This window comes from Amia ocellicauda, chromosome 3, assembly GCF_036373705.1.
Source record: "Amia ocellicauda isolate fAmiCal2 chromosome 3, fAmiCal2.hap1, whole genome shotgun sequence".
NCBI classification, from domain to species: Eukaryota; Metazoa; Chordata; class Actinopteri; order Amiiformes; family Amiidae; genus Amia; species Amia ocellicauda.
This window is the reverse complement of record NC_089852.1, coordinates 41,612,738-41,631,169: the sequence shown is the minus strand read 5'-3', so window position 1 is coordinate 41,631,169 and position 18,432 is coordinate 41,612,738. Positions and strand designations below refer to the sequence as shown.

The 18,432-nt window shown below is 41.5% G+C and overlaps 1 protein-coding gene across 1 annotated transcript in view; it reads left to right on the top strand.

Moving 5' to 3' along the window:
- Positions 1 to 9,650, top strand: part of uvrag (UV radiation resistance associated gene) — a 77,623-nt gene extending 67,973 nt beyond the window's left edge. The window contains exons 14-15 of the mRNA XM_066699533.1: positions 1,184 to 1,275; positions 7,615 to 9,650. Of these exons, the coding sequence (XP_066555630.1) occupies positions 1,184 to 1,275; positions 7,615 to 8,293 (771 nt within the window). The 3' untranslated portion in view covers positions 8,294 to 9,650. The remainder of the gene's footprint in view (positions 1 to 1,183; positions 1,276 to 7,614) is intronic.
- Positions 9,651 to 18,432: the final 8,782 nt, after the last annotated feature.

The window sequence follows — 18,432 nt, the reverse complement described above, 5'->3', positions numbered from 1 at the left end:
ACTTTCGTGAATTTGACAGGAGGTATATCACTGTAGTTATGCAGAAAGGTAAAAAATATTAGCATTTGTAACTAATTAGAGTTCATACTCCTGTCTTGCTGCGGAGCTCCATTGTTTTACCAGGGCTATTTTATTTCTAGTACTTCTGTACATTTTGTATTACTTTCTGTCAGCTAACCAACATCTTCATTAATCTGTTCATACAATATGATGTGAATATTGACTGCACGAAGTCAGTATAAAATGAAACGGAAAACTATTCTCACTTTTATTATCATGGAGGTCCATTGGGAAGCGCATCAGACGAAAAGTTAAATACATTTGCAGGGATGATTCTTTCCGGGCACCTTGCTAGAATACATTCCAGATGCAAAGCACAGGTTTATTCCTGCTCCTTAAGTCCAGCTTCCCCACTGTGCACATCACATCTACCTGCATTGTATCTGATGTTTTAAGTGTTTTCGGGGGGAGGAGATGTCAGAATGTCAAAATGAATAGTAGGAATTTAGAAGGAACGGATGGAGGGCACTGTTCAACTTCTAATGCTTTGCTGTTTTGAACTTTCTCCTGCCTGGTTTTATTACTGCTCCCCAGGAATCAAAACCGGAGGAACCAGTAATGAAATAAATACACCACAAAGCTCCATCTGAACTCTTGTTCTGTTACCTTCAAGGTTGGACTGGGGCCTCATTAGCATACAAATTGTTTGCAGTATTTCTGAACCTGTTGATGTTAGAAATTGCACTTTAAACAACCTGTTAACAGCACAATGTGGAAGCAGTGCTTCAGACAAAGAATAACTTACTCCTCACTGAGGCTGCAGGAAGTATGCAATCAGGACTTTCACATCAGTCTCTCTTCAAGAACTAAGAAGCACACATTTACAGGCTGCGATTCAGATGGAAAGTCTATAGACGTAACCTCACAGATCAGTAAGATCAACATTAATGTAGACTAATACATGCCAAATTATTGGCACCTTCTGAAGAACAGACACAGATGACCGGGCGTGCCTTGGACACGTTTTGTTTTTTTGTAGCCACATTGTTTAACATACAAGTGAATTATATTTAGTTCAGGTAAGAAAGCATCTTCCATGAGCATGTGACAAGCAGCACCTTGCAACTGCAAAGATCTTATGTCAGGAAGGCATCTGATGAGTCTTGGTTATTTTTTGTTTCAGCTGAGATACCAGCATGGACTATCCACACCGGACCTCCGGCAAACCCTCCCCAACCTGAAGAACTTCCTAGAGCACGGGCTGATGGTGCGCTGGTAAGTCCTCCTCCTGTCCCTTCGGCCGCTCTGTCTGCACGTCATTGCAAACCACACTACTGGTTCTTCAAACAATGTATTACTAATGTTGACTGAGCAGGCTTTCAATTGATGGATTTGTACTGTAGCTGATATATAGTTGCACATTTCTGTGCAGAACATTTCTGAGATGACAAAATTACAGTGTACAGAGTGCTGAAACTTGAAAACCTCAAGATTAACGCTTGATTATTCTTCTCGGGGGTCATTTCTGCAATCAAGATCGTACAAAAGGGTGTTTGTATGACAAATCAAAGGCCCTCACTTTATCCGAGTCCTGTAGTCTAGCCTAGGTATAATCCTGAAATCTTTCAAATCTCCTTGACCAATGTAATTTCAATCACGGTGTGGTTGTGCGAAAATAAATGGAAATAGTTTCACGGGCCGGCTAAGTCAAGGTCAGGAAAAGTCTGACGATTATCTCTGACGATCTGTTGCCCTTTCTGAAAGGGAAAGACAGAACATCAAGTAATTGTATCCCTAAATAAATAATACAAAAAAAACACAGCCTTAAACCCTTAAGATAAAACAGATGAGAAGCTGACCTCTTATGAAGGGTGGAAATAAGTGGTAGCCCTGCTCCCTGAGGCAGATCTGAACTCACCGCCGGGCCGCGGAAGCTTGCAATTCGATCACTGTGCCGCAATCGGTTAGCACCAGAATAATGGACCCTTCAGGCATGGCGCTGTTATTACTATTACTATTATCGTTGTTACCTATCTATTCAATGTCTGATCATTGGGTTCCATAAAGATTTATTTTTGCCACTGAATAAATAGCTTTACCTGATATTGTGTTTACTGTATAGTCCAAGGCATGGACAGTCCAAGGTCGCTCTTCAGTGGGTTGATGGGCAACTCCTCTAAGATAACAGCATGTTAAGGATGTCACAGACATGAAAACCATGGCCAGGCTCAAAACATGCCTTCATAGTGGGGGAGAGCAATAGAAGAGTGTGGGCATTTCACTAGGAGACTGAATCCCTGTAGGTCAAACCTATAACTCCAAGACTAACTAACTAAAGGTGTACATGTGAAATAAACCATTAGTCCAAAGGCTTAGATGCAGGGAAGTCCAGCATTGCAGCTGTGAAGAGTTAACAGTGGAATGAGTTCAGGAAGTCTCAGATTAGCTTCCCCTACGAGGAGATATTTACCCAGGGAGTAATTTTTCTTTCATGAAAATGAGCCATACCTCAAAATGGTGTAAATTTAGCATAGCAGGAGTTCAGGCAAATGTTTCTTCCCACAGCAAGGGATTACATTTGGGGGGGCAGAGACCTTGAAACAGATTTACATGCAAATAGAGAGAAGAAAACTAAAATGATGCACTAGTTTCTATGTAGCTTATTTATTTTTATTTATTTATCTCAATTCTGCAAACAATTTGCTGGTTAACTGGTATACTGTCATATAGATTGGATTTGTATGTATTTGTTTGTTTGTTATATTACATGATTAATAAGTTGTAGGCAAAAAAATAATCTCAGCAGTGATTCACAGCGACTGTAGAGAAAACAGTTCCATCGGAAACTGCTGCTGGAGTATTCACAATATATTCTGGGTGTTAGGTTATCTGAATTTCGGAGCATGAGGTGGTAAAAGCGATTGCTCAGAAAAGCACACAGTGAGGCAGAGGAATGACTGGACATTTTTGTCAGCATTGTTTTTGAATTCATGCAGCGAAAGGATTGTTATTTAATCATCAGCTGCTGCTGTTACTTATTCTGACTATGGGGGTACACCGGCTGGTTAACAAATAATTAAATTACAGGAAAGAATGGATCTGTCTGACAGGTGCTGCTGTAAGGGGCGGTTGTGCTCAGCAGGCAGCAGTTTATTTGGAAGAAACCAAAGTGCATCTGAGAGCAAAGGAATAACACTTCTGTTTTCCAGCTTTGCCGTCGCTGAGCTTTAAATGGAAAAGCCTGTGGAGTTTAAAATAAACTAATTTAACGTGTTCCTGTGTAGTTCACATATGAGGAAGCTCTGGCAATAGTTCACAGATCGGAGCCTCATTCCTGCACACTGTGAAGCGTGTTGATTGGATGCAGGCCTCTCACTTTGGTGCAGGAATCCCGGTTCTGTTTTATAAGGTTTGCTGAATCTCGGTCTATGATGGCCTTCGTTCGCTTCACTGCAGAATCTTGCTGTGCAGAATTTGTGCACGCCACGCACAGGACATAAATTAAGACGCTTCTGCATGCAGCCTATTCCCAGAATGTACTCCCACTAGAACTTGTTTGCTCTGATTGGTCCGAGTTGAATCACCACTGAGCTTCTGGCCAGACGGTAACTAGGTCTGTTATGTAACTTTTAATAACGTTTTTCAACCTTGATTATTCTGTTTGCGAGCACCAAGTCTGTAACCCAAAGTCTCAGATAGGGATTCACCAAGAAAAGCCCCTTATTTCAGATACAAACCGTGCCTCTGATCTGATGGAGAGTTGTGGACTGGAAGGCTTGGCTTGGGTTTGTATGACTGCACCGGCCCTGCTTTACATTCTTAGCCGCTCTGAGGATAAGAAATTAGAAATGTTTAGTCTTGGAATTCCACGACTGCTCGAGATACTCGGGACTCAAGTTGAGAGAAGAGGTGACCTCAGCTCCAGATTGTTTGGGCAGCCTTTAACCTATCAGCGCCGACGCCTGCCAAGTGAAACACATAATGGGTTGGACAGAGATTTCAGGTTGCTTTTATGTGATGACATCATTCAAACAAGAGTCTACCAAGAATTCAAGAACTAGTCGGACTCAATAAGGGAGTCTGAAAAGGGCTACTAAAACACTGTAGCTCGTGCGGCTCAATCGGGCCTCCCAGTGCCCACCTTCAATAATCGTTCCCTGAAGCCCCCTCACAGGTTATTTTTCCTTTGCCGCGGGGCCATGCCCTCTCTGTCAGAAGGTGCCGTATCGGGGCTGTGATGCCGTCAAGTTTGTCCTCCGGGTCGACCGATTTCAGAAGGGACTTGTTCATTGTTCGCACATTGGATCTATCCATTCCTCGGTGGTGTAGCGTGCAAATCTAAAGTTTTAAATGAGTTATTTTGAAACAGACTTTAAATATTGAGCTTGAGAGACTGTGTGACTGAGGCGTGTGAGAAGCTGGTTGGTGCTAATAAAAAGAGATGTTAGGAGCCATGCAGAGAAACGTGTTGAATTTGATGATAAATATTATGACAGCGTCTCCAACTTTTTGTTCGTCTCTACTGTGCCTGCTGAGATAAATGATAAAGATATGAAATGATAAAGAGGCTTAACTTGACAAGTTTTTCCTAAGATCCTGAAGGAACATGCCAGAACTCATAGACGATGATCCAAAGATGAAAAAACCCTTTCAGCAGGGTTTCTAATTTGCCATGTGGTTTGATTCTCCTCTTCAAGTTGAACTGCTGTTCACCGTTTGCCTTTCACAGATGACGAGGAGTGATTTGAAATGAAAACCATAACAATACGCATTTAATGGCCAACCGTTAAACTGTACCCCAACTGCCATTAAAGAAGTTAATAATAATAATATTTTGGTTTCCATAAAAGGGCTCGTGTCTGTGTGAAGGCTAACATGCTGTTTTATTTAGCCTCAGCCTTGAGATGGATCTGTATGCAAAAAGGGCTTAAACTGAAATACTAGAAGTTGTAACAGAGGCTGGTTATATTTTCACAACGACAAATGGTAATTGTAATGGTAATCCCACTTAAAAGAATACAAAATACCAGAAAAAACAGCAAAGGATGTGTAGATTATTAATCCCAGTCCATTTTGATTAACAGTTGACCTCTACAACTGCCTCCAATGATTGCTGAACATTTAAACTGTTTTATTTATTTTTTTAAAGCCAGTTTTATGGTTTGAAATCGCGTAACATAAAATACAGGTTTTTGACATCTTCTGGTCACCCCTATTACAGCTGCACAGTGTAATGTTGTGCTGAAGTTTGGATATCTGGAGAAGACCCAGCCAAATCAGTGCAGTAGCCACTATGAACAAAAATACAGGTTCGATTTACATTCAACATCAACTATCATCTGTATCCAATGTATTAGTAGGAACTATCAGAATATTTGGTTTCTTTGCAAAACAGACATCAAAAATCAAGGAGCTCTGTAGTGGCCTGGTGGGGCTATTACCTCTCGAGCAGTAGCAAAGCATCGTAGGGGTGATGTTTTGTCTACATGAGGAATAAGTGGAACAGCCCAAACTAAAAGATTTACCCCAATTAAGCCCTTTATCTTTTATACTTTAGACAAAACAAATATCATCAGTTATAGATAGTATGCAGGCAGTGTGAACAATGGCTGGGCAAAAGGTCTGCCAGCTTTAAGTTAGTGGTTGTTAAATATCTATAAATACATGCATGCACACCTAATAATAAAAATAATAGAGAATTATTTGTGGTACAGTTACCGTGTTGCCTGCTGGTTACTGGATCGCTGATTAAAAACACACAAAATAAAGGGAAAACGATAGTGCCCAGATGTATGAAGGCCAGAGTTCAGCGAGTATCTTTCGGAGGAATCGAGCCCCGGTGTGCAGTGCTTGCATGTTCACTCAGAGGAGCGGCGCTGCGTCCCTGCAGAGTGGCAGAGCATGCTACTACTGCAGACGCCTGTTCCAAGTTGTCTGCAGATGTGTAGAAGTCGGTGCCTGAAAGTCCGAAGGCAATTTTCTCAGTTGCCAAACCACTGTTACCAAGTATCTTAATTTTTTTTTTTTTCTTCTTCTTCTTCTTCTTCTTCACAAATTACCAGATCTAACCACATAGTTTTAGAAAATACTTATTTTCCCCTTTGGGTTCCTTGTCAGCAGTTGTCAGTTATGCCATGTAGTAACACTTGCTGCTATATCAAGGAGTGTTTATGTACATTTTATCGTAGGCCAGTCTCTGTGCCAGGTTTGTTCTGTACAGTAAGTGTACAGTTTGTGGTTCTGCTCTTTCTGAAATGGGAGTTTTACTAAGAATAAGAACAAGCCTACACTGCTTCAACTTTACAGAATAAAGTAAGTCTTTTCTGAGCATATTGCACAAACCGACTTCAATTGTGATGCAGTTTAAGATATTTTTCTTCTTCCTGCTAGTTTTAGACATTTCAGCAAATGTGTTTTTTATTGTTTTTCCCGAAAGAAATATTAGCTCGGCATTTTTTGTGGTTGGAAAACACCTGATACCTAACTCAATACAGACGTTTCACCAGGTGATTTAGTTTGCACGGATCCTTGATTTTGTTTTCAGGAGTTAATAAAAGGATGTATACCTACAGAAAAGAAAAAAAATACACATTTGAGAATGTGATTAAATACACCGATCAGCCATAACATTATGACCACTGACAGGTGAAGTGAATAACACTGATAATCTCGTTATCATGGCACCTGTCAGTGGGTGGGATATATTAGGCAGCAAGTGAACATTTTGTCCTCAATGTTGATGTGTTAGAAGCAGGAAAGATGGACAAGCGTAAGGATCTGAGCGACTTTGACAAGGGCCAAATTGTGGTGGCTAGACGACTGGGTCTCCAAAACTGCAGCTCTTGTGGGGTGTTCCCGGTCTGCAGTGGTCAGTATCTATCAAAAGTGGTCCAAGGAAGGAAAAGCGGTGAACCGGCGACAGGGTCATGGGCGGCCAAGGCTCATTGATGCACGTGGGGAGCGAAGGCTGGCCCGTGTGGTCCGATCCAACAGACGAGCTACTGTAGCTCACATTGCTGAAAAATGTAATGCTGGTTTTGATAGAAAGATGTCAGAACACACAGTGCATCGCAGTTTGTTGCGTATGGGGCTGCGTAGCTGCAGACCAGTCAGGGTGCCCATACTGACCCCTGTCCATTGCCGAAAGCGCCTACAATGGGCACGTGAGCATCAGAACTGGACCACGGAGCAATGGAAGAAGGTGGTCTGGTCTGATGAATCACGAGTTCAAGGTGTTGACTTGGCCACCAAATTCCCCAGATCTCAATCCAATCGAGCATCTGTGGGATGTGCTGGACAAACAAGTCCGATCCATGGAGGCCCCACCTCGTGACTTACAGGATCTGCTGCTAACGTCTTGGTGCCAGATACCACAGCACACCTTCAGAGGTCAGATGCCTCGATGGGTCAGGGCTGTTTTAGAGGCAAAAGGGGGACCTACACAATATTAGGCAGGTGGTCATAATGTTATGGCTGATTGGTGTATATGTTTGTATTGTTAAATAAACTACTGAATTGTAAGGTACCTAGACTATTCAGACCCTTACTTAGTGTGATGCAGTGAAGAGAGATTCCCAAGCAGTTTGCTGATCTATTTCTCTTTTTTTTCTTCAGTGATCGAAATCAAATCTCGAGCTCCATCCCAGTGCCCATGAAATCCCAGTTAAGCACCTCAGTGGTGTCGGAGATGGGCTTTCCACCCAGAACCAGCTCTCCAGACAGAGGCCTCCGCAAGCGGGCCAGCTCGGAGACCGACCGGCTGCAGTACCGAACTCCTCCGCCCAGCTACAGCACGGCCGTCGCCCAGCCCATCCCCGTGGTGCCGCCCGCACAGGCAGACACGCCGAGACCGGTGTCCTCCTCCTTGGACACTGGCATTGACTTCGCCAAGAGCATGGAGGCAGACGGGTGTCTCAAAGACGGAGACTCGGACGAGGCCAAGGACAAGCCAGGGGCCCACGGGCAGCAGCATGGCAGCGCAATGAATGGCTCGGCCTCACCCCTGGAGCGGCGCGGTGGTGGAGGGCTCAGCTTCTCCTCAGGCCCCGAGCTGTGCTGCTCGGTGGAACAGGCCGAGGAAATCATGGGCACCGAGGCCACGGGCTTCGGCAGCGTGGAGCAGATGGAGGGCTTCCCCTGCATCCCCGTGGACCACGCCGTGGCTGTGGAGTGTGACGAGCAGGTGCTGGGGGAGCTGGACGCCGCCGGCTTCGAGGAGTTCTCCCGCCGGATCTATGCACTTAATGAGAACATGTCCAGCTTCCGCCGGCTGCGCAAGAACTCGGACAAGTGAGCCTGTGGGTCTACCCAGCGACACGGGGAGGAGACGGGTGGAGAAGAAAAGAAGAATGAATGAACAGAAATTCTGGAATGATGACCAATTTGCACTTCTTCGAGCATTTCTATAGTACTTAAAATAAAGTCAAATAAATGTGGATGATCTGATCCATGGCCTTGTTTTGGGGGTACAGCGAAAAGCCCACAGGAGAGTGAATGACGGACTCTTCAGCACTAGGCTTATAGCATGTCTGGGCACCAAACAGCTTGGAACAATCTGGAAAAAGATCACAGGGGAATGACATAGAAAGTTCTGACTTCAGTTTCCCTCCCCTCTCAGAACTGTCCCTCTGCCAGGAAAGCTGCTGTCCGCTGAGCCCACTGGGAGGAGGTGGGCAGTCCATCCGCTTCATCACCCGCGGCCCACCAGCACTGAGCTGTCGAACACACTGAAGGACCAGGGCTTTGTTTCGGCTCAAGATGTTCCAGACTGACTCGGCACAAACACAACTGGCATCGTGCACCTCAGACCTTTCTGAACAACGAGTGGCATGTGATCCGTGGGATGCAAAAGAGATTTCGTTTTTTGAATGTTGATCCCCTTCCTCAATCTGCTTTGAACTGATGTTGTGAGACAGGAAATGTTCTTTTGGGGGGGACGAAGTAAAAAAAACTAAATTACCACAATAAAAACAGAGCAATGACACTCGACAGCCCTGTATTCTGTTGTACCACATCAGTATGATTTTATAAATATATCATATTTATATATGTTTGTATATATACAGCTCTGGAAAACATTTAGAGACCACTCCAAGTTCAGAAATCAATGTTAAGTGGTCTCTTAATTTTTTCCAGAGCTATATATATATATATATATATAATATATAATATATACATGTGTGTGTATGTATGTACACCTTCATTCACATCAATGCAGTATATTATGCTGTGCAAATAAATACAATACTTAACACCGATTGAAGAGATGACCAAAAAATGATATATACTGTGAACAGTTAGCTTTGAATATCTGAAGCAGAACATATTTATAGTGTTAAAATCATAATCACATTTATTCAGCCAGCTGTTGTTTTATTATTATTTCATTTTGGTTCATGTTAAATCATTCATTTCAGGGCCAGAAAAGATTATTTTTATGATTATAATGATTAATATTTTACGTTTTGTTTTTTACTCCAAGCCACTGAATCTGCTTGCTGTTCAGAAGAGTTTGGGATCTTGGATGATAACATTATGATGTATGCTTTAATGAGAAAAGAAGCGCGGTTACTTTAACTATGCAGGCTGAATTGTGCTACTGTAAAATGTGTTTTCACCCTGTCAGACCGAAATAAAGATGTTCAATTCTTCATATTTCACAAGAAAACATTATATATATATAAACGTATACATGTATATGTTTATATTTCACAAGAAAACATATATGCTTCCTGGCAACGTCTCTTCTAACCAAATGCAAAACTAAATTAACCATGAAAATTCACCCCACAGAATCTCTTTTGTGTCGTTTCTGCATCTTTGGTGTCACACCAGTCATTGTGTCACTGAGTCCACAATCCATTTCTTTGCTTTGTAATATTTCAAATGGCCCCCAGCTTCCACAGAAGACTGCAGATTTTCCACAAGAGTTGTTGTACCCCCTGATTGCCAATCTTTGTATTAATGGATATCGGCAGATGCATAGAAACGCCCTACGCCTCGAGACTGAGCTACTTTCAGTAGCATACAACTACTGGCATCCACACATTGCATTATGTACTGTGGTTGAATGACTGTTATAATGTATTGTATTTAAGAAGATTTAAAAAAAAAAAAAAAAAGTTGTGATGTTAATTAAGTCGACGATGTTGTTTGAACTTGCCAGGGTTGATTGTATACATAATTTTGTATGCAGGGTGTTTTATTATTAAAATCCACAGTTAAATCACATACAATTTTGCAACTTAATTAAAAAGAAAAAAAGTTTATGCCTGTAAGGTCTAAAGCCGCCGTCATTTACAACCGGTTTGCAGCCTCTGCTACACAGTCCACCGCTGGTAATCCACGGACACTGGCACGTATATATCAACACTTCAGTTTATTTGGGTTATTTATGTACTGATTGCGGTTATAAAAACAATAATAAGCAAGGAAAGATATTGAATGCCATGTACCTGACCTGTGTTTGTGTAACATTTAGATTCCAGTCCAGAGTTCCCAGGATGCAACGACAAGATGACACCGGTGGTTGTGCGTTGAGCTGCTCTTGAAAACATGTAATGAGTCCCATGCCAAAACATCCTGTCTTTTTAATACTTAAAGTGCAGTCTCCAGTTTATCCTTTTTGTCTCGGGCAGGCCTGTGTTGATACAGATGGAGGTCACATGTAACCGCTTTCAACCCCCTGAAACGGCTCCCTGCAGTGGGATTTTTTGTATTATTATTATTTTTGATGTTTTACATGAAATTTCGTTCCCCCACAATCAGGGGGAAATGGCCCAGATGTGTTTTCCCTTTGGCCGTCACTCTCTCTACACAAACGTTGTGCCTGAGAAGTAATGAGTCATCACTACTGGTGCCGAAAAAACAACACTGAATCATTTCAAAGGCTGCAAAGTTATTAGGAGTGGTTTAACTTTCTAAATAGCCCATCTAACATCAATCTAAGAGAAGCAGACCATCCACCGTAACATCTCCTTTTTATCTTTTTTTTGTATGTGGAGATGTAACAATGCATGACGCCGGGGTTTTGCAGTCCAGCCAGGGATACAGTCGGCCCCAGGTAGGAGTTGTCCTCACCCCACACAGTGTGAGCAGCCGGGAGAGATTTATGCGTGTTGGCTGTTTGTCCTCAAGGAGACAGCGCCTCTCCAATTTAGTTTAGTGGTAACAGATTAAGACCACCTTGACTTTGTAACACGTCTCGGCCGCATGCGAGCGGCACGAAACCCATCGCCTCGACTGGGAGAATGGTGTGTGGGCTTTCTGCCTTCCTCCCCTCGCTTTGCGATTAATTCATCATGTGGAAAATAATGAGGTCCAAAAAAATAAGGGACATTTGCATATTTTCCTACACATATTTTTCATAAGATCGCCCAGGCTTAAGAAGCTTCCTGTTTCCTACCATTCAGATTGATGGCTCCGTCAATTAAACAGCATGGTAACAATTTTATACTAAGAACAAGCCAGGAACAATTCCATCCCCTCACCACTCCCCCTCCCCGACGCATAAACATCCACGTTTGGCTCCCTGGAACAATGTCCGGATAGCTTCGAGTGCTTGTTATAATGTAGACACACCATTTCATTCCTGAGTGACTGATCTCAGCTTTTGTTTTAGGATATAAACCCTGAAACTTGATGGAGAGGAATAATCTAGTCGATGAGTTGCAGTAAATCATCGTGTCCAAACCTTGACTGGTTCTGGTTCCAAGCCAGAGATGATTGCCAGGGGATGTTGGTGCAGTGTGAAAGGAAAGTGTTAATTTAGCAAAGGTGGAAGGTGCCAGAACCTCAGAGCTGACCTCCACCCCTCTGTCATCCAGTGTGAAATCCCAGTTTTCAGGACCTAGATTGCAGCAAGGATGCAGACTGACACAGCTGAGTGAGAAATTAAATGGAAAGCAGAGTTGAAGATGCAAGTTTCCTGCACAACTTCTCCCCCCATCTTAAACCCATCAGTTCCTTTAACACAGCATGCAGGCCATCCTCAATTATACATGCCCGTTGTAAAGTCCAACTTGGGGAACTGATAGGTCAGGTTTTCTCTGGGGAAAATATCCAGGCCTGATCCGGGATTAGGAAATAAAGCCAAATAAAAACAGAATATGTCACTGGAAATCAGAGGGAGGCTTCAAAGATCGCTGTGATTTACTAATGACTCCCTTGAGCACATCAATAAACAACCCAAATGATCAGTCCTGAAAATACAGCATATCGAGCTCCCATGGGTAATTCTGCTCTGTACTATAATGCTTATACTTTTCTATTGTAAGTGTTTGAATATGTCACATGGAATTTCTCTCCCAAAACCTGCAGGAAAGATGACTTGGTGTGGCTGGAGCCCGCTGGATACAGACGGGACAACCTTGGTAAAGTTGCATTGATCAGCTTTGTAGAGGTCTGCTTTATGTGCAGCTCAGCTCAACACACACATCTAAACATATCTACCACTAAACGAGGTGCTTTGTGCCAAACAAGTCTGTGTTGGTAGAGAAAGCAATAAAAACTTCAAACTTTTACAGTGAGATCAACAGCACCTATAATCTAAAACAGTGGGACAAAACAGGATCTTATAAAGCCTAATGCTTTTCTTTAGGTGACCTATACCACATATCTTGTTGCTTCCACCAAGTCACTATTTAAAAAAAAAATGCACATGTATGCAATTTCCACTGTATCAAGACATAATCAGCAACAGAGATGTGAGAGTATCTTGTTTTATGGCCGGCTGATTAGGAGTCTCCATTTGCGTGTCTTCACTGCGGCTCACAACATCCATAAAGTGGCCGCTCTCATCACAGGAGGAGCCGATTACAGCCTGATTGACAGGAATTTATGACCAGGAGCATTTGACTGCCAGTTTACTATTAATCTGCAAGGCTTTAATATCCAAGGCTACACATAGGACTGCGCTGGGGCTCTTCTCTTGAGGAAAGTGTTTTGGTTTTCTAATTGATGTGCCTAGTCTCAGATTAATTTATAATATTATTATTATTATTATTATAAATATTATTTTTATAGCCACTCAATCTAAGGTTTCAATAGAATTACATCTGCTGTTTTAATTAAAATTAAGGGATGAGTTACCCAGGTTTAAGTAATATAAAGGCAGTGAAATATACTGCTGGAAGTATACTGGGCAAGTACTGTTGAATACTCAGTTCCCTTCAGTAATTGTGCCTCTTTTTTTTACATTTGGCTTTGTAAAGACATTCATTTGATTCCTTTGCTAAATGAGTAATCTTTACATTTATTTGAAAGCACAGATTGCTTTATCAAAGTCATCATGTGTATTTGAAAGGCTTCTGTGGACGTACACTGACGTTAAAATGTTCGCCAAAAAGCATATGTCACTTTCAGAAGGCCAGTGAATGCTGCAGAGCTGGAACTGAACTGTCTGTCTGTGAACCGTGTTACTAACAACATGCTGCAAACAACACAATGGTGAAATACAGTATACCTAGCACACAAAAAACATAAAAACTGTAATAGTTAACGCATCAAAAGGATTCAATAGAAATGCATAAACAAAAAAAACAAAAAAATGTGCCTGGTGCCGAGTTTTTGAAGTCACTGGCCAGGATGAGGCTGTCTGCGTTCTTTCATCTCCGCAGAACAGCTGTAGCTCAGCAGACCCCACAGCTCTTGTGACCGACAGGATGGGTGATCATCCATACGCAGGCCAACAATGACACCGATTGAAAGGCTCTGTGCAGCCCCAATCTCAGAGGATTAGCACAGGAAATTGCCAAAGGGAGAATCTAGGGGAAACTCCATTTGTGCTCTTTAGATAGCAGGACAGTCAGCCATGTCAGCCAGAGGGGCCTGGGCCGAGCGGACAAAGATCTGTGTGATAACAAGTGCACAGACCACAGCAGGCCTGAGAGCCAGAGATATAAACTACCATAAAACCCTGCCTCCACTACTTAACAGCCTCACAGTCCTGATTGCTCCAAGGTCAGTGCTTATTGCTTTGGCAATATTTGACCATTCTTCTTTACAAATCTGTTCAAGCTCTGTCAAGTTCCTTGTGGAGCGTCAGTGGACAGCAATCTTCAAGTCATGCCCCACATTTTCAATTGGATTTAGGTCAGGACTTTGACTGGGTCACACATTTACCTTTTTATTCCTTATCTGCAGTGTAGTTTTGGCTCGGTTGTGTGGTTCGGGTCATTGTCATGTTGAAAGGTGAACTTCTGTCCCAGTCTCCGTTTTCTTGCAGAGGGCAGCAGGTTTTCCTCATGACTTTTCTATTCTTTGCTCCATTCATTTCCCCTTCTATGCTGACAAGTGCCCCAGTCCCTGCCAATGAGAAGAAATCCCAGAACATGATGCTGCACCAGCATGCTTCACAGTGGGGATGGTGTTCTTTGGGTGATGTGCTGTGTTGGGTTTGTGCCAAACATAACACTTTGAATTTAGGCCAGAACATTCCATTTCTTTTTAGTCGGATCAGAAACCATTTTCCCACATGGCAACAGAATCTCCTGATTTTGTTTTTTTATTTTGTTTTGTTTGTTTTTATACTTCAGATTCAAGGTGGGCTTCCTATACAGGCCAGATTGTTGGAGTGCTTGTGACATTGTTGTCACATGCACACTTTGACTAGCTCTTGAAAAGTTGCCATTTGCCTTTTGGTAGCCTCTCTGATCTCCTTCTGTCTCCTTCTTGCTCAGGCATCCAGTTCGGAGGCCTGATTTAGGCAGGGTCTTGGTTGTGCTATACACCTAACACCTCTTAATGATCATCTTGACCGTGCTCCAGGAGATATTCAAGGACTTTGAGTTTTGATACCCATCCCCTGATTTGTGCCTTTCAACACCTTTGTCCCGGAGTACTTTTGAAAGCTCCTTTGAAATGCACTACACAGCAAAGGGAACCTACAGGAACCTTTTTTAGGCTGATTTCTTACACCAGAGATAATTTAGGATTGCTATTACAAGGGGCTGGACACTTATCCAACCAAGCTATTTCATTTTAAATTCATTTTTCAGTACTGTAGTGATTCTGACGCCTTGCAAAGAGGCCTAGGCCTTTCATTGATGCACTGAGGTTGTTGCAGTGTGGCATAGGAGAATGGGGTTTGAGTCCCCTGTCCCTGCTGTGGCCAGGGAACCCGCCAGTATGTTTCAGTAAATATATATTTTACACATTTCTAGAATATTGGAAGTAGTGAGGTAGGATGTGTAGATGAATGAATATATATAAATGCATTTTAATTCCAGGCAATAAGGCAATTAATGGTTATTTTTTGAAGGGTGTATAGACTCTCTAAATGCACAGTATATATCCACTGCATATCAATTTATATATAAATCCACTGTAACGTGTTCACATTTTTAGGCAAACTTCCCAACAAAATACAACAATACACCTGAGGAATAAAGTCAACTGGAGAGCCAAACTGTTGATGATATCATTACAATTGTGTACCATGTCTAATTGTAACCTCCGTCCAAACCTTTGTCTCAATGCCACCCGCACTATAACTGAAAACAAATATGTCTGAGGCCTTAATATATTGTTACCGTAATGGATATGTAGCCAGGAAAATTTGAATTGCTAAAAATAATTCAATATTACCATGTGCCATTCATACTACTTCAGGACATTTGAGTTATATTTGCCAAATGTCTTTGCAATTTCCCATGCTAATTGAGAATTCATATAATTAGGCAACTTTTTCTGAACTGAACACATGTTGTGTTGAGCACTTTGTGTCAACTAAACTGTTAGATAAATTATGATTCTCACGTGGCTTTGACTCTTTGCATTCTTAAGAATTTATTTCAGTCATAATATTCTCATTTCTCAGCTCATTATATTTAATTATATACATTATGCTAATATAATAATTAAACCAGGTATTAAGTACTTTTTTCAATGCTCCACAGGAAAATGTCAATATTGTAAAAATGGACCAGAGCAAGAGAAAATATATTCTGACACAACATTCAAGATGTTCTTCCCACAATGTATTCATGAATTAATCCAGTTTGTCAGATGAAAGGTAGCTGGTGGAGTTGTGAATTCTCAGATCAAAGAATTTGTGGAAATAATTAACTGAAAGATCAGAATCTGACACCACAGATGTGTTTTAATTCAATTTTCTCTGTAATGATATGTCCTGTCTGGAAATCTCAGGAAGACAAAGGGCAACCGACTCGTCTGGTCTCATCCCTGAATTATTTGTGTTGTAAATGTAAATATCAGGAACGAATACCATCCAGCAAAGGCAAGCTTGTGACTTTTTAAAGTACAAGGCTGTCTGAGCAGCCTTTTACGGTTTATTTTATTAACATATTAACCATTGTGTTTCCTTCCATTTCAACACTTGTGTGAGAGCATTGGAATCCATGTAAAAAGAGGCTGAGTTCAGCCAGTGTACTTCAATGTACAAATAACTGTTGAAGCCAAGGCAGAATTAAGAGCTGCACTCATATAGGTTGCACGGTTCATATTCAGAACAGTTTTCCCTGCAAGTTAACCAGTAACAAAATTAATATTCTAATCATTCAAGGTTCGCTCTTTATGGTTTCACTTACTGTTTGGTTATACAGTTTGCTTTCCGATGAGGATTGATAATTTCTCATGGGATTCCTTTTTGTTTTTTGTTTTTTCCTCAGAGCTGTTTATTTTTTTCTCCAGGCGCTGGCTTGCACTATTATCTCGTTGCTGAGCTGCGGAGTTTGACTGATCGAATACCTACTGCCTGCCAAACTGCCATTCAAGCTGTCTTTATGAACACAGTTTTTAAACCAAAACTGTCTAGTTGATTCAAAGCAAAATGCGCCAATGGAGTTGTGTTCAGATTAAATGTACCTCAGGCACAGAACTGAGACAGACAGAAGTAAATGGAGCCAGACCATTCTATGGGCAGGCCATCCTAGCTTACATGTTAACAATTGGTTGATTTGCTGTGTGTTTTCTGCACAACACTAATTTTCTAAAGCATCCAACATGTTTTTATTTACTGTCAATTGCTTGAAAAAACAACAGCTTTAGCTTCATCACACCAGCTTCCTTTCATCTTCCATCAACTTAGAATATATATTTATGTCTCTTTCTTTAGCACTTGGTCATGCTGTGAGTTCAGAGCAGTTAGTTTATTTATTTTTATGTGAATAATTGTCTTTGAACAAAACCCCTTTCATACGAGTTGGATGGAATAAATTAAATTGTTAGCATTAAAGAAATTAACACTCACTAAGTGGATGTGTCTTCAGCACTGTGAACATAAACACAGAGCTGCTAGTGATGAGTTCTTGTCAGCTTTACAATTTCAACAGCTAAAATCGGCGAAAGTATGCTGCCACAAGCTAAGCAATCAACATGTCAGTCAGGATTTGGCTTCAGCTCATCCTGTCAGTAATAAAGAACATTATTTAGACTATTGGGTCACTCTAAAAGCTTCTATTAAGATTAAGAGACTGTTAATGGCTTCTCCTCCAACTTTGTTCAATTGCATAATGTAAAACATTTTAGAAATGAGGGGTTATATAGTGTATGTTATAACACGGTAGTTACACTTGTTAACAGTAGTATTGTTTACTTTATAATGGGTTTAGAAGATGCTGTACTTCAAACTGTTAAGCATACATGTTTGACTTTATGGACAGCCTAAGAGGAAATAAATGACTCGGAAGGGATTTTAGCCTGGAGTCTCCAAACTAAGTTAAAGGGTAATGTCAAGGTTTGCTTTAAAGTTGTGATTATATCAATCTTTCATGGCTGACTTGACTCTAGCCTTGATGGAAATGCAAGGGTCCTCTATCTCTCTCGACCATCTCTGGAAAGCGTCCCGGCTTTATCGGAAAATCTTCCCGAGGTCAGATAAGCCAGACAGGTACTCAGATCAAAAGGTCTCTCTTTACATTTCCCTGCCTTGGATTAAGACTACCATCTGCTTTACAGCTCCTTAAAAAGTAGCATGTGTTACATTCCCTCTTCAGGATCCTGCAGATTCGTACATAGTCTAAATTGAAACAGGTTGCTAAAGATATGACACTTGGGCCAGGTTTAAACTACCTTGGGTAGCGAATGGAGTTATTTTCAATGGCTAAATGCACAGAGGATAGTCTCTCCACACTAGCGTCATTCATTTCAATGTTCAGAACAATAAAATGGATCATGTATTCTGTAATGTGAGTGAGTTATAGTGTAAAAACAAAATCAGAGATTAAACACGATAGCACACATTGACCAAGTCTGCAGGGGAATGCAATCAGGCTGCTCTTGAAGAACCCTGTCTAGCTTATATCTGAAGCCAGATAAACTTTATTTGTTTTATTCAAATATTATTAATATTTGCACATTAAAGAACACATTGTAGATGACCCACTTCCCCTGCAACCCATACATATTGCACCAATATCTCACCATACTGTAGATCGGGTAGAGGAATGAGGAGTTCTTTCATTATTAAACCCC